This window comes from Durio zibethinus, chromosome 18 (genome assembly GCF_047325235.1).
Source record: "Durio zibethinus cultivar Kanyao isolate XHJ-2024 chromosome 18, ASM4732523v1, whole genome shotgun sequence".
Lineage (NCBI taxonomy): Eukaryota > Viridiplantae > Streptophyta > Magnoliopsida > Malvales > Malvaceae > Durio > Durio zibethinus.
Genome location: NC_143179.1, coordinates 20,047,807 through 20,062,777, shown reverse-complemented (window position 1 = coordinate 20,062,777; position 14,971 = coordinate 20,047,807). Strand labels below are relative to the sequence as shown.

Genomic DNA, 14,971 nt, shown 5'->3' with positions numbered 1-14,971 from the left:
ATTGAGAGAATATTAAAGTGATTGACTGATTGGTTTCAATATCAATAATTGAAAGGAGCCACAAGTTCCTAGCAGTTGTGACATGCTTTATTATATATTTTTTCATATTTGGATATTATTATTATTATTATTATTATTTGGCTATAAATATAGATGGTAAGACATGCTTAGGCCTTTGTGTGAAGTAAAGTTACGAGGGTGGGTTGGCGCATTGGCATACCATCTCCTGATTCTCTTTCCCATTAATTAATTACTAATTAATTAGTTTTGTTTCATTTGTAAGAAAAATAAATAAACATTGTTTTCCTGCTTATGTCGTCAACGGGAGCTTATGACTAATGAAAATGGCCTTACACGTCTCATGGACATGCCATGTGACTCTTAAAAACCTCAATTTTCAACCATTTTAACTAATTTCTTCAATCCCTTTAACAATTTTAATACAGTAATTATAGATTCACGTTAGTCCAATTGATAAAGGAAACTATGATGATTACAATCATAAACTCATTCTTGATCTATTACAATTTATGGTGTTTATTGATTCCTCCATCAAGCTTGGTTCATATTTAATCAGAAACCAATTTATACAAAGATTATTGGAACCAGAAAACCAGTTGTTGATCGACAACTGCAAAAATTTTAACAAAGTAGGGTTGAGCATTGAAATCAAACCTTTTCTTTTGCCCTTTTCCTGAAGGAAACATTCCTGAAATTGTATGGGATTGTATTTAAATAAACATTGCTAATGAACAAAGTAAATGCATACTCGTAGGGTGCTTTAATAGATAGAAGAACAAACCAATAAATCTTTATCTTGATGCTTTGCGTTGTCTGGTTCTTGACTTTTTTTGTTCACTAGGTGCCTAAATATCAACTAGAGAAAATACCCAACTCTGCATTTCATCTTTCCATGCAACTAACAAAACTCAATATATCAGTCATCATCTAAGCCAAGGACCTGCAGCTTAAGCTCTTCGATTTTAGCAGCCAACTCCTCCCTGTTTTTCTGCCAAATGCAAGTAAAAAGAATTAATATTTCTCTTTACAATGATTATTTAGAATCTAAATCACTAAAGCATCTACCTTGAATAACAGATAACGGGAGCTGAACCAGAATGTGTAGCCAAGACCCACAACTTCCATCAATTTAGGGAACTGAAGGTTACAATTAGAATCATCAATCAAAGTAATATAGGGATTTTATTTATGCTCCAAAGAAACTCAGAATTCACATTTAAAACACACCAATGGAATTGAATCAATAGCACTGACAAGCGTTGAAGCTAGCCACAAAGCAACCAAGGCACCACTTCCATATAATATAATTGAATATGCATCTTCAGAGTCAAGCTGCATGCATTTAGCAACAGTCATAAGAATCTCAAACTATGATAAACCAAAAGAGTTGCTATAAATGATGCGAACTATAAAACTCAACTCTCAAAGTATAATGAATTGTATGTGAGCAACAGCACAACACTCTGTTTCAAATCATTCTCTACTTACACCAACCATAGAAATGGGGGCAAAGAGAAAGTCGAAAAACAGATTAACTCTACATAATGAGTTGCTCAGGCAAGAATCAAGGAAAAAAACTTTTAAGAATCAAGTAAAAAAACTTTCTAATGCAAAAAGGGGGCCAAAATCATGAGGAAAGATATCAACAAAAATTAAAAAGAAAGTAGACAGACAACAAAAGGTAATATAAGATGACTAAAACAATAAAAAAATAATATTGCCCAGAGAACAACCACTTCGACGTGATTGTTGTCTTCTCACCAAGAATTAGCACAATTTTCATCAAATTCTAGTGATCATCGAGAAACACGTTTGCACCTAAAAAGAAGTAAAATTTTGATAAATAAGAATTAAAAAAAAAAAAACCCTAAAATCTTGCTCAGGGGAAGAATTTGAATTTGAACAAATTTTGTTGCTCAGGTAACCGCTCAGATCGACATGGTTGTCGATGTTTCATAAAATTTTCATAAATTCTACTAATCATCACAGCAACCAAAATGCAAATTCATTGAAGAAGGAATTAAAAACTTATAATGAACAAAAATCTAAACAAGGCAAAGAATAAAAAAGGAGGTTCTAACTTCTAACCTTTGCTATCAAAGACAAAATTAACAAGTAACAATAGAAATGAAAACATCTAAAATGAAGCTATGTGATAGAAGCATGAAATAGCTTTAAAGGCCTAAGGTGAAAAAACAAAAGAACATCTAGGGAAAAGAGCCATGGAACTACAAATTCAGTTAATATCAAGCAATAAACCTTGCAAAGAAAAAGGAAAACAGAAAAGTTAGGGGGAACATAGATAGAGAGATGCAATAAGAAAAGGTAAACTATGTTGCTTCGATAACAATTGACACGAACATGGTTATTAATCTCATAAAAATATATCTTTGACCAAATTTTAATGGTTATGACAGTAATATATTTGACAAGACCAGCAAAAAAATTAATTAATGGAAACATCAAAGACAAGGCATGCATAACAAAATGGTTTAGAGTACAAAAACCTGACAATTTAATCTCAGATAGAACATAGGATGAGAAAGTGTATTAGCAAAACATGTTCCTGAGGTAACCACTCAGATTGACACAGTTGTCGATGCTTCATCAGGAATTTTTGATATACTTTCACCAATTCTGGTAATCATTCTAGCAACCATTATGATTGTAATTGAAGTGGAACAAGAACATAACAAATGAAACCTCCAAAACAACAAGGGAAAAGAAAGTAAATGACTCTTATTATCAAAAAGAAAGGTGAAGAGTAAGAAGAAAAGGTGGCTGGTGTAAAAACAAGTTTCTATAAACCAAGAATTTAGAGAGGAAGAAACATACAATCTATCACCAAAACTTTTAACTAATAACAAAGACAAAAAAAAAAGGATGAAAAAGTAACAGAACAATTAAGTCACTAGGTTGCTCAGGTAACCGCTCAGGATCAACACAATGGTCGAAGTTTCATCAAGCATTCAACAAATGCCTTTCAATTATTCCAAAACCTCATCATTGCAACCCAATTTGACAACGAAAAGGGACATAAAAGGCCAAAAAAAGTTCATTTCTCAATTAGTAAACATAAATAATCAGGTAAAAGAACCTTTGATGTTTCATTTTTTTTTTTTTCAATCCATTCTAATGTCATAAATGCATATTCCAAAAGAGTACACAATTAATTGATAGATAAACTCATAAATAGTTACTTCAAACAATTTGCATATTCGATTTGGAACATTTTAACAACAAATTTGATAACTTAAAAACACTATGTCATTTAATTATATATACAATCAAACACGAAGGGAATTTTCCGTTTCCAAACAGTGCATCTCGGTGAAACCAAGTAGCCAACCCTTCTTTTTTTCTATCTTTATATTAAAAAAATGAAACCTTATTATAACAAGTATAATTGAAACTATGATGCATCTATAAACAGTGCAAAGTGATTAAGCAAAGGGTAAACCTTTATATTAAATTTCTCCAAAAACTCAAACATCTGCGATTCCTCATCGGCAGCTAATTCTTCTTTAGGATCTTCCGGTGGCAGCTTTTCATTGTACGTATTCTTCTCAACCGCCGGAACTTGTTCCAATGTCGCCACGCCGTCGCGATCCTTCCCGTAAAATCGGTTCGGACCAGTGGAGGAGGTTTCCTCGGATGTTGTTGCTTTAGGCAACGGGTTATTAAAATATAAAACCCCTACAAAGAAAAAAAAAATCATTGCACTTTTTTTATTGTTAAGTGTTACTTTCCATTTTCTAGTATATAGAAGAAAAGCATAATTTTTTTAAAAATTAATTCCTAAAAAGTACAATATGAACAACAGATTAAAAAAAAAAGGAAAGATGAGATAAGGAATTAAAAAAAAAAGGAGGGGATAGGGTTTTTGGATTTCGTACGAGAGCGAAGGCCACGGTCGGTGGAGCGAGGAAGAGGCGGTGCGCGGAGACGGGGAGGCAGAGAGGGACTTGGGCCGAAGAACCTGATGATTGGGAGAGTGGAAATGGGGTGGGGGAGGCTCGTAATGAGAAGCTCCATGTTTTAGAGTAAAGTTTCAGTGATAGTGAATGTGGACTCTGGAACTCTATTTATTAGGGTGGCATCGTGCTGGTGCGCCGTCTCTAGGGTTCTCCTTTCTTTGTTTGGTTAAGTGTCAGTATTTATTTTTCAGGTTTGGTTTTTTTAACCAGCAACGTCGTCGTATTAGTGCTTACTTTTTCTTTCTTTTTCATTTGTTGGCCATTGGTTTGTTTTTTAATAGTGCGTACATTTTAGATTTAGTTTCGATTTTTTAATAATTTTAAAAAATATTTTTCATCAATTTAATATATTTAAAATTTTATTCAAATAACTTCTTAAAAAATATTTGAACCGTAGTTTGACAAGAAAAAAAAACCTTATCTTCACCAAATAAATTAACTGGCAGTGAAAATAGCAATTGTTTTGTCATATGCCATTTTTTACTAATAATGTTTTGTGCTTGAATTTATTATTTATATCTTAGTTTTTATGTTAAAAAGGATGACGCCTTTATGTGCCTAATTAATTATTAGTCGAAGATGCATAGTGTAAAAGTTTTTTTTTTATTTCGAAAAAATATAAGATAGATAAATTTTTTAATTTTTTAAATATGTTGTATTTAATGATTTAAAATAATTAATTATAAATCGTACATTCGATATTATTTTAATAAAGTGATTATCAGTAAAATTTAAATCTAAAATTTCTTTCTAAAAAAAATTGAATCTTAACTAATTAAATCAATAATTTATTAATCATCAATGAAAAAGTTATTATCTTATTTTATACTTATATAATTTTTTTTTAGAAGTTAGTAATGCTATTTATATTTAATGAAAATTTTAATTTTTTTTATTTGAATGAAAATAGATATAAATATTATATTATAAAAATAAATATCAAAATGAATAATATAATAATATTCTTTCAGTATTTATATTCTTATTATATATATTTAATAAATAAATATTTTATTAAATAATATAAATTATTATTTTACATTAATTAAAATTAATATATTTCTATTTAAAATATATATTTTAGTATATACTTATAAAAAAATTACATATATTAAAAGATAAATATTTAAAAATTTTAAAAATAAATTTTAATTATTTTTTTAAGTTACAAGTATAAGGATTATAATTTATAACTATTAAATATTCATGAAAATAAAAATAAATTTAAAGTATTCATTAATTAAGAATATGAGATAAATATAATATAAAAGTTAAAAATATCATTCATTATGAATACGAGATTAATATAATATAAAAATTTAATAATAAAAATAAAAAATATTTTATCCACCTCACATTGTACCAATTGACATCCTAATTTGCACGGACAACTTATAAAGATTTTAACAATTAACTTGGATCTTTTCATAATCAGTGACAGTGACAAGGTGGGAAATGAATCATACCATTTTAGTTTTGGGGCTGGAGTAAACCCATTTCAATCTGATTCTAAATTCTAATTGGAATAACGCCTTTGAAGCTACTATAAGCCCACTTCAAACTAATTCCAAGCAGAGCCAATGTGGGCCTTTGACATGACAAATATCCTTCGACTGCCTAGTCTGCAGGAAGTTAGGAACATGGAACCCGACCAAATAGGTTTATGGCCGAGGGAAAATCTAGGCTGGGGTTGATATACTAATAGGGAATATATATCAAATAAACTCGATCCAATTAATCTTGATGGTGTTGGCACTTTGTGTTTTATATACCAGGTTTTCGTGCATGGATGAAATATCTCACTCATTAAAAGGAAAAAACAGTCTTTTTTTATCAAGTCCTATGAATTTTAAGTAAGTTTCAGGCCTCAAGATGGTTTCTGAATCCTGACCACTGGCTTCCCTCTAGGGAAAATAATAACAACCGTTGAAGCACTCAATTGTTAGCAAATTTGACTGACCATGTTCTATATTCTTTTCCACGGATGAAAACGACATTGGATCTTTGGTATATATATATATAGAACAGCTGATCTTACTCTTGGGTGTTCTTGGCCTTCTTATGAATGTGAATACAGCACTTTGTTTGTTGGATATGAATGTTAAAAATATGATCAGTTTGATCTGATTGAAATGTTTACATTTCTGATTTTTTTCTTTCTTTTCTCTGAGGATATCATTTGCTGTTAAGTATAGCTTGATTGAGAAGTTCGTACAGTTTTAAGAAATGCTTGTATTTGTCAGCTGCTGATTAATTTTCCTTCCATAGTATTGAACAGCAAAGTTGGACCCCCCCCCCCCCCCCCAAATTTGTTACTGAGGGAAGAAAAATGCAGGTATGCGAATTAAAAACCCCAATTCAAAGTCTGATGTTGATTGGCATTAAAAACAAAACATATACTGTTAAACTGTTAATATTCCCTATCCTATCAGGTTGCTATAGCTTGTGCTATTTGATCAAGAAAAAGATTGGAGGGAGGGCTTTGAGCCTACCACAAGTTTCTGGTAATTACTACCATGGATAAGGTGGTTGGCAGTTTTTGTTCTTCTTCTTCTTAGAATATCTTGTAAATCCAAGTGTTTTACTTAACTACAACTTTGCTGTGGGGTTGATGCAGGAGCAGATTGATGAAGTATGGGCTGTTTGATAGTTTTGGTCCTTTCAGGAAGGTTCAGATGCTACGTACGTACGTTCTCTAATCCACTTTGTCAAGTCACAGGTATGTTCATCTAGTGCAGTAGAATTCTAGATATTTGAAAACAGCTTACTAATGGTGGAAAATTAACTTGCTGATCAAACTTAGTGAGATGTTGATCACGTTTAAGTCAAGAATTTTCAATTGTTTTACAAATCTATCACTGTCAATCGCCTTTCAGTCTCGTGGAATTGGCCCCTTGCATACAACCAAGGAATGTTTAAGTTCCTGTGTTCTCAAATTAGGCCAAAATGAGTGGTAAAGACAGGATCTTGATGATCATGACATTGTTTCTGTGAAAACTTATTAAAGGTTTCTCATTCAAATTTGCCTTAATCAAGTCACAGCCTCTTCGGCGGATTCATATTGTTGTGAAAACTTGTTAATATACGTTTGAATTTCCGATTAAGTTTCACCATATTATCATGCCAGTTAATAAAGAACTCAGTTAATACACGGATGATTAATCGGATTAAAGATGCTGTCACGATTTGATTACATGGGCTACGCTAAATTGCTGCTGACTCGGTTAATAAAAAACTATGTGATGTTTGAAACCGTAATGCTGCTATTAGAACTTATATTTTTTGATGCTGTTGTAAAAATTGTTGTGTTGTAGCAAAAATCTTATGTTAATTTGGGATAAATAAAATTACAATTTATCCGGAAAAAATTATCATACCAGTTCCATGGTGAATTTCTTTTGCATTTTCCAATACAAATCATAGAGATGGTAGTAATGCAAGCAAAGTTGATCTCAATCAAAGCTGGCTTCTCATTTATACACATCATTGCAACTAAAGACTGCTGGATGCTAAGATTATATAAGTAGCTGTAGCTGGGATGAGATATGTTAGCTAGTTTCCAAAGCAAATGAGTGAAGCTAATGAAAATATGCAATATATAATTCACTAGTAGCATGGCTGGAGGGAGACATGTGGAGCCAAATGTAGATCCCAGAGAAGCAATTATATATATATATATATATATTCGGTGGTTCAGCGCTTATCATGGATTTGCAGGGGAAGCCATAGCTGATCTTCTGGATACTTTTTGAGGGAAAATTATATGGAGAGGATGGTTTAAAAGGAAGCACTCTCGAGAACTCGAATCTCAAACACTACCCAAAAAAAAAAAAAAGGTTAAAAAAGACTGTATATGGAGTTTGGACCACAAAATTGAAATAAAGCTTCTTCGTGTTTGGTCCAAAAGATTTTTTTGGGAGAAGCCCCTCCCCCCCATAAAAAACAGTTTGTTATAGGGAAAAGAAGAATATCTCATAGATAGGAGAGTGAGCGGCAGAGCATCTTGTCTTGTATATTAAAAGGGATACGCATGTGTCTCTAGATTTTAACCGGAAGTTCGAAAGGGTTGATGAAACGATTCATAGATTGCATCCGTTGTGAGATATTATCTGATTTAATGTTACCCTTTTATTATTTTTTTTTTTTTGAAAAAAAAAATCGCAATAGTGAAAGGTGGCCCCTTCCCGATGCTTTTGATAACAGGTGCAGTTAAATAATTTTTGCATCAACATGAAGTTCTTTCTTGAATGCGAAATTCAACATTTTAGGCTAAAATTCATTATCAACAAAGTGCCAATTTTTTTTTTATAATTTAGATTATTAAAATTTGAATTCTAATTATTAAAATTAAAATTCAAGAACTCTATCAATAAATTATGCCGCTGTTGATAACAAATTAAGTGCCATTAATTGTTGTTGATAAACATAATTACAATTTTCTTGTGTTCAGATCAAAACTATTAAGAAGCAAAAAAAAAAAAAAAATTTGTTGACAAAAAAATTTTGAGATAAATAAATTATCCAATTTTCTCCTCTTATAATATTATATATTGTAAGTCATATATTTGGAGTAAAGGCACTTCAAAAGTAGTACAGATGTGAAACCATCCATAAAACTCGAACAGAAAACCACTTAATATCGAAGTGGATGACTTATTAAGTAAGCCGACGGCTGTTGGCTAAGAAAGATAGAAATTGATACTTACCTATTTGAATTTGTTTGAATGCTACAATTAGAATTCACCGTTTTTGTATTTATGTCATATGTAAAATATAAAATTATCTTGTCATAATTTATATTTACATATCAAACATAAAATATAATTTTTTATTTTTATTAAATTCATATATATTTTTATTGAATTTTTAAACTATCATTTTTATATATTTTTTCATATTATATGTGTTTAAAATTTTCATGTCTAATTATAAAAATAAATTAAAAAAAAGCAAGGTTTTGACAGAAAATGGCTACCCTTTCTTCCACCTTTTGATACCAAAGAACTATGTCGTTAATAATACAAGGTCATGCCATTGTTAGAAGTATAAATGATATATTAACATTCGTAAGTTACTCATGTTTGATTCGAATAAAACTCGAATTTGATTCGATTATTATTGAGTCGAGCTTGAGATCGAGTAACTCGATTTATCGATCAAACCAAGTTTGAACGTTCTTGTACTCGGTTCGAGTAACTTGTAAGTCTAATCGAGTTTTTATATTTTAATTTATTTTAATTTATAAAATATATTGAACTTGAGTTTGAGTTCAAGTACAAATAATTAAGCTTTTATCAAATATAAGAATCGAATTTATTTTTACATGTTAATCGAGTCTAATTGAACGAGCTCGAGTAGCTTGATTTCTATATCGAGTCAAGTTCGAATTAAAAAAAATAAAATTCAATCGAGTTCGAATCGAATTTCGAGCTAAAAATTTAAAGTAAAATTCAAATTAAAACTTAATACTGTATCGACTCGAACTCGATCGATCATACCTTAATCACAATGACACCAATAATATTGTTTATTCTAGTAGATAGTCAACCCCTTCAGAAAAACATCAAACAAATATAATGTAATCGTCAATATCCCCATAATAATCATAGATACTTCATCGATAACTATGATTCGATAGAACATGAAGATGCAAATGGGAGTTCTAGCTACTTTACTTTTTTTATAATTGGATACTTTGATTTTTCATGTCTAGCTAGTTACTCTCGTTTAGTCTCTAATTTTATTACAACTTTCAATCATTCAAGTTAAAGGGAAAATGATAAAAAAGCAATAATTCAGGATGCATCTTTGGTAAGTTATGAGTAGTATATGTAATTTTTTTTCGCCTATTATTAGATTGCGATCTAATTTGTAAAAAAAAGAAAAAATTAAGGTAGAGAAAAATGAAATCTAATTATTTAACAAATGGATTGAACATAAACTTATGACCTAACAACTTTTTTACAATTCATTTTTGTATTAAAAACAAAAAAATTAAGTCCCACAGTAGCTTTACCCTTGCCATTTAGAGCTTAACCCAATTGAATTAATTGATAGAGGAAGGCATTTGCCATTTTTGTACATTGAGTGAGGGGAATCCAAGGTGTTTAAAGTTTTAAACAATTCGATGCAATGCTTGGGCAGCTTTTGATTCCCCATTTCCTCACTTACTCTTTCTGATTCTGCAGCTTGGTTGGGAGCATGCTCTTTCAGTTCTCCTCTCTCTCTCTCTCTCTTTTCTCTTTCTTTCAATAGGTTTTGAAGTTCAAAAGCACAGCAATGAAAATGGGAATTATTGGGAGACATGGTTGAATTTGGTTGGCATCTGCTAGGGTTGCAGGGGAGCATGTGTTCTCCTTTGAATTGAAGATGACGTTTGGCCATGGTCCACTGCCCCAGATCATTCTTCAACACCCACCCTCCCCACATTTATTTATACCATTATTTCAATATTTTCCCATCTCTCTCTCTCTCTTTTCTCCCCATTACTTTACATGGAATAAATACCTTTTTATAGCAGATTAACATTTGGATCAATGAAAGTGATACGTGATTACGGATTTGAAAAAGTTTATATGTATAATGTCCTCTTTGATAAAGTAAGTATAAAGATAATGGTTCAAGAGTAGATTAAAACTTTTGAAAAAAAAAAAATCTTTTAAACTTAAATTGGCTTTTAACATTATGATTATTTCTATTATTATTATTATTATATTTTGTTTATTATCCTTAAAAATTTGTTACATAAAAGTGTATAATAATCTATAGGTTGATTGATTTTGCAATTCTATTACTACCTTCAAGGTTTTAGTCCAATTCTTATTCAACAATAATAGTAAGTAAAACTATAAAAATACAGTTGTTATGTTGCAGAAATGATAAAGAGTTCGAAAATATGTTAAAGACATTCTCGTGATCAAAATTCAATCCGAAATGTCTCAAATGCAAAAGAAAAAAAAATTGTTACACACATTTTATTATTTAAGTCTCATGGTTTTTGAATTAGAATCGTTTAACACATTCTTCTATATGTAATTATCTTTTATCATCTATGCTAGCTGTTGTTGCATGATCAAAAGTAACAGCAGAAAGTACCATGTTCCATTTAGTCAAAAACACAATCGTAGTTGTCCATTGAAATTCTTATATGGTACTATTTCCACAGCATTTTTTCTGCACACATTCATGGGTTGATCAATAATTAAAAAACAAAAAGAAAAGAACCCAAAATAGAAGGAAAAACATTGAAAATTTTTTAAGTTTCCTTCTATTACAATTTACAAATTACAATCATTCCTTTTTGACAAAAAAAAAAAAAAGAAGTTGATTTGTCAATGATCGTTTGTCATGTCTCAGTCTCTTTTTCAATTGGCATTGTGATTGCAATTGACGATTGTAGATTGTGATTTAAAAATTGTTATGAAAATTTACGATGAAAAATTGTGATTGACCGTTTAAATTGTTTGGTATTGTTGGGACGAAACTATCAGCAAAAGATCAAATGTTTAAAATGGTTAAAAAATTTTCTTTTATAGTAAGATTATTATTTTATCGGAAAAATTTAGTCATGGGAAGATTATATCATTTCAAAATTAGGGTATATTATAGATTTTATCGAAGATTTATATTAAATTCATAAATTATTTATAAAAAAATTTATTGACCGTGAATCTAATCTTTACAAACAAAATGTTCAATATTTACCTAATGGATTATCTTCGTTAACTCTTTTATAATTAGATTCAGAATGATTAGTTAATACGAAAAAATGGATGATCATATATATTTTTTTTAATTTTAATGAAAATCAAGCTTAATTGCAATTTGAGAGTGCCGGATGTTTCTGCAGTTGCGAGCAAACTCAGATTGACAGGGTAACTTCCTTTTCAAAACAGATAAGCAAAAAATTCTGATGCCAGACATATCAGGCCCTCATGTTTCTTTTTTTTTTTTTGGTTAAGGTCCCTTGAGCATTAATTCTTTTCTTTTCTAAAATTACAATAATGAAGAAACATGAACCAAAATTTGACTATTACAAAATTTTCATTTAAAAAAAAAAAGAAAAAAGGAGTTTCTAAAAAAATTATCATATACGTTTATAGTAAAAGTTTTAAAATTTGCAAATAAAATTAATTAAGTGATATATTTTTTTAATATATATAAAAAATAAAAAATTAATTAAAAATATATAATACGTATCAGTCTCTTAACTCTACAAAATCAATCGACAGGGTATCAAATATTTTTATATAAAAATATGTTAAAATTTGAGTAAGCTACATTGAAAATATTAATAAATATAAGAGGCAGAATAGGAAATGCATGGACCCATTAATATATCCCATATTTTGCAAGTTACTTGCACAAATTAAAGTGTAATCTCTGTTTTTTTTTTTTTTTTTTCTCTTATATATAGAAAAATAGAATCATAGTTAAATCATGATCAATAATGTGCTTCTAACCAAATCCCTAATCATACTAACCAAAAATCCTCATCACATTGTAAATTTGGATTGTAAAATATCTTTCCATTTTTGCTTTCATTTAAGCTCTACCTAACTTTTGTCATAATGATTTTTTGTTCAAGGGAACTCGATTATTAGATTTTGTGAAAATTTATGAAGTTATTATCAATCTTTTTGTAGGGCATGATTGGCTATCCAAAAATAGCATCTTTTAATAAAAATTTTAAAATTAATTAAGATTTATTGGAAGAAGTTTAATTCTACGAAATCAGGGTATAGTCCAGGAGTAAAGTTATGAATAAAGAAGGTATTAGCATCCTTACATTATTTATTAAAAAAATGGTACCAATTAAATATGCGTGATCCTTTAATCTTGATGGTATGGTCTTTTTTTTATATTTAAATTTAATTTTCTAAAATTTATTTATGAAAATTTTTTTATGTTATGAAATCAATATTATTATTATTATTTCATATTCTATAAATTCTCTATCGCTTTGACGAAATTTTAAAAAAACCTTTATTTAGAAAATATTTTAGAAAAATTGACCATTCACACAATTTTTGAAATTTCATCATAAGATATTTTATTTATTTATTAACATGATTTTAAAAACATCCTGACTTTTTAATGAGATCTTAAAATTTATTAAATAGATTTCAAGATTATCTCGACTCTTCAGTAAAATTTTAAAATTTTAAATAAATTTAAAAATTATTTTAACTTTTTGACGAGATCTTAAATAAAATCATTTTTTTGTTATTGATGATAATTAATGGATTTAATTAATTAATTAATTTTTATTGTGATTATTTTAATTTTTTTTGTTATTATTTACTATTTATTATTTTTATCTTTTTTATTATTTAAATGAATAATTTAGTAAAAAAATAAATTCTTTTTTTTGTTTTAGATTATCCTAATTTTTTAGTGAAATCCAAAAAAATATTTTTTATAGTAATTAAGAGATTTATTTAAAGAACACTTTGATTTTTTTATTGTTTATTGTTTTTACATTGTTTAAAAAAAATTTTATTCTAGTAAAAATAATTTTAGATTCTCCAAACTCTACAGAGAAATTCAAAATTTTATTTTTTACTTGTAATAATTAAAAAAATAAACTCTTTCGATTTTATCTAAAAATTACATTAAAAAATTAACTTAAACAATTCATTAGTTTTTATTTTTATTTTATTATTTTTTAGCAAAAATTATTTTTTAAATTATCCTAACACCTTGGATAAAGCTCTTTTTACTTTTCTTTAAAATAAAAATCAACACTAGAAATAAAAAGAAAAAAGAAAAAAGAAAACCTGCTAAACGAATCGAGTTAACAAGTGGGTCGTGTACGTATTTTGGCATGGGTCGGCACGGGGTCAAACAGGTCAGGTGCCTAAAATGGCGCCGTTTCACTTAGCCTATAAAAAGCTCTTTTCTATTTTTTTTCCCTTTCTTCTTTCTTTCTAAAACCATACCTTTGTTCCTTAAAAATATTTTTCCCTTCGCAAGCTACCACTATTCCCAATTTCCTGCTGGTAGTTGCCATGCCATCGTCAAAAACTTTAACTATCACCTTGAAATTTAAACCTTTTCCAGATTCTGACAAATTGCTTAGATTCTGATGGCCAAAAAATTCATATATAAAAGATTCAAATTTTTTCAATTTTTGACGATCCAAAAAAATTCAAAATTTTTCAAAAAAATTCTTAAAACAGTTTTTTTGATCTCTTAAACATCTTTTCTAAAATAGTTTTACCAAAAAGACTTTTAAATGCCTAGATCGAAAAATTTTATTCTAATTTTTTTTTTGTTTCTAGAAATTTTTTTTGACTTGGCTACTAGTTCTTCTTTTGGGAGGACTATGTTGTTTTTTTTTATGCCTGTGTATATTTTCTTTTATTGTAACCCAAAGACCCAAAAAATTTGCTCTCTGTTTTTTTTTCTTTTTGGTAGTGCCTTTCTTTAGGTTCACTCATTCTTTCCAATCTTGCTACAAACCACTCTTTCCTTGCAGTGTTCTAGCTCAATTTTATAGAGTATTTTTTAGTTTTCAAATCCTAAATAATTTAGGATTCAAGAAGACTTTCTTGACTCTTTAATTCATGCTACAAAATTAGGTTGTGATAAAGGAGAAAAAAAACCACTTTGGCAACTTGATTTCAGCTGCCTGAGTTGAAACCTTTTTTTTTTTTTTTACTTTTTTATTAATTTATTTTATTGTTATATATATATTTTTAGTGGACAAAATATGTATCACAGCTATCCCTCTATGCATATTGTTGAGAATCAAGAAGAGGAAAAGATAAAAAAAATGACTATTTTGTCTAAATGATATTATATAGATGAACACTTTTAAAAAAAAAAAATTTTGAAAAGCTCCTCTAAGCAAATGTTTGACAACTTTTGAAATTTTAAAAGCTCCCTTAAGCAGAAGCTTAATAATTCTTGAAATTTTAAAAAAGCTCCTATGATTAGAGGCTATGAAACTTTAAATTTAAAAGATTCCT

At 28.8% G+C, this 14,971-nt stretch overlaps 1 protein-coding gene and 3 non-coding genes across 5 annotated transcripts; all 4 read right to left on the bottom strand.

The window, feature by feature from the left end:
• Positions 1-656: 656 nt before the first annotated feature.
• LOC111300686 (protein CURVATURE THYLAKOID 1D, chloroplastic-like) lies at positions 657-4,153 on the bottom strand. 2 transcript variants are annotated; one of them, XR_002691453.2, is made up of 6 exons: positions 3,918-4,153; positions 3,482-3,717; positions 1,249-1,353; positions 1,087-1,158; positions 803-1,009; positions 657-709 (listed from the first exon to the last, which is right to left on the bottom strand). XR_002691453.2 is itself a non-coding variant. In XM_022896307.2 (5 exons), the coding sequence occupies exons 1-5, from the start codon at positions 4,054-4,056 to the stop codon at positions 938-940; spliced, it is 624 nt and encodes a 207-aa protein (XP_022752042.2). In that variant the 5' UTR covers positions 4,057-4,153; the 3' UTR covers positions 657-937. The 2 variants fall into 2 exon arrangements, 1 of the variants encoding a protein (XP_022752042.2); XM_022896307.2 differs by having other exon boundaries at positions 657-1,009.
• On the bottom strand, positions 1,934-2,013 carry LOC149513853 (small nucleolar RNA snoR128). The gene has a single exon (XR_016330189.1). It is a non-coding gene; the product is annotated as a small nucleolar RNA snoR128 (small nucleolar RNA).
• Positions 2,585-2,677, bottom strand: LOC149513852 (small nucleolar RNA snoR128). The gene has a single exon (XR_016330190.1). It is a non-coding gene; the product is annotated as a small nucleolar RNA snoR128 (small nucleolar RNA).
• On the bottom strand, positions 2,938-3,033 carry LOC149513851 (small nucleolar RNA snoR128). The gene has a single exon (XR_016330188.1). It is a non-coding gene; the product is annotated as a small nucleolar RNA snoR128 (small nucleolar RNA).
• Positions 4,154-14,971: the final 10,818 nt, after the last annotated feature.

Coding starts and splice junctions, on each gene's coding strand:
- LOC111300686 (XM_022896307.2), bottom strand. CDS start 4,056: ATGGAGCTTCTCATTACGAGCCTCCCCCACCCCATTTCCACTCTCCCA. Junction 1,354..3,481: donor TGGAGAAATTTAATATAAAG/GTTTACCCTTTG, acceptor AAATGCATGCAG/CTTGACTCTGAAGATGCATA. Junction 1,010..1,086: donor CCCGTTATCTGTTATTCAAG/GTAGATGCTTTA, acceptor TGCATTTGGCAG/AAAAACAGGGAGGAGTTGGC.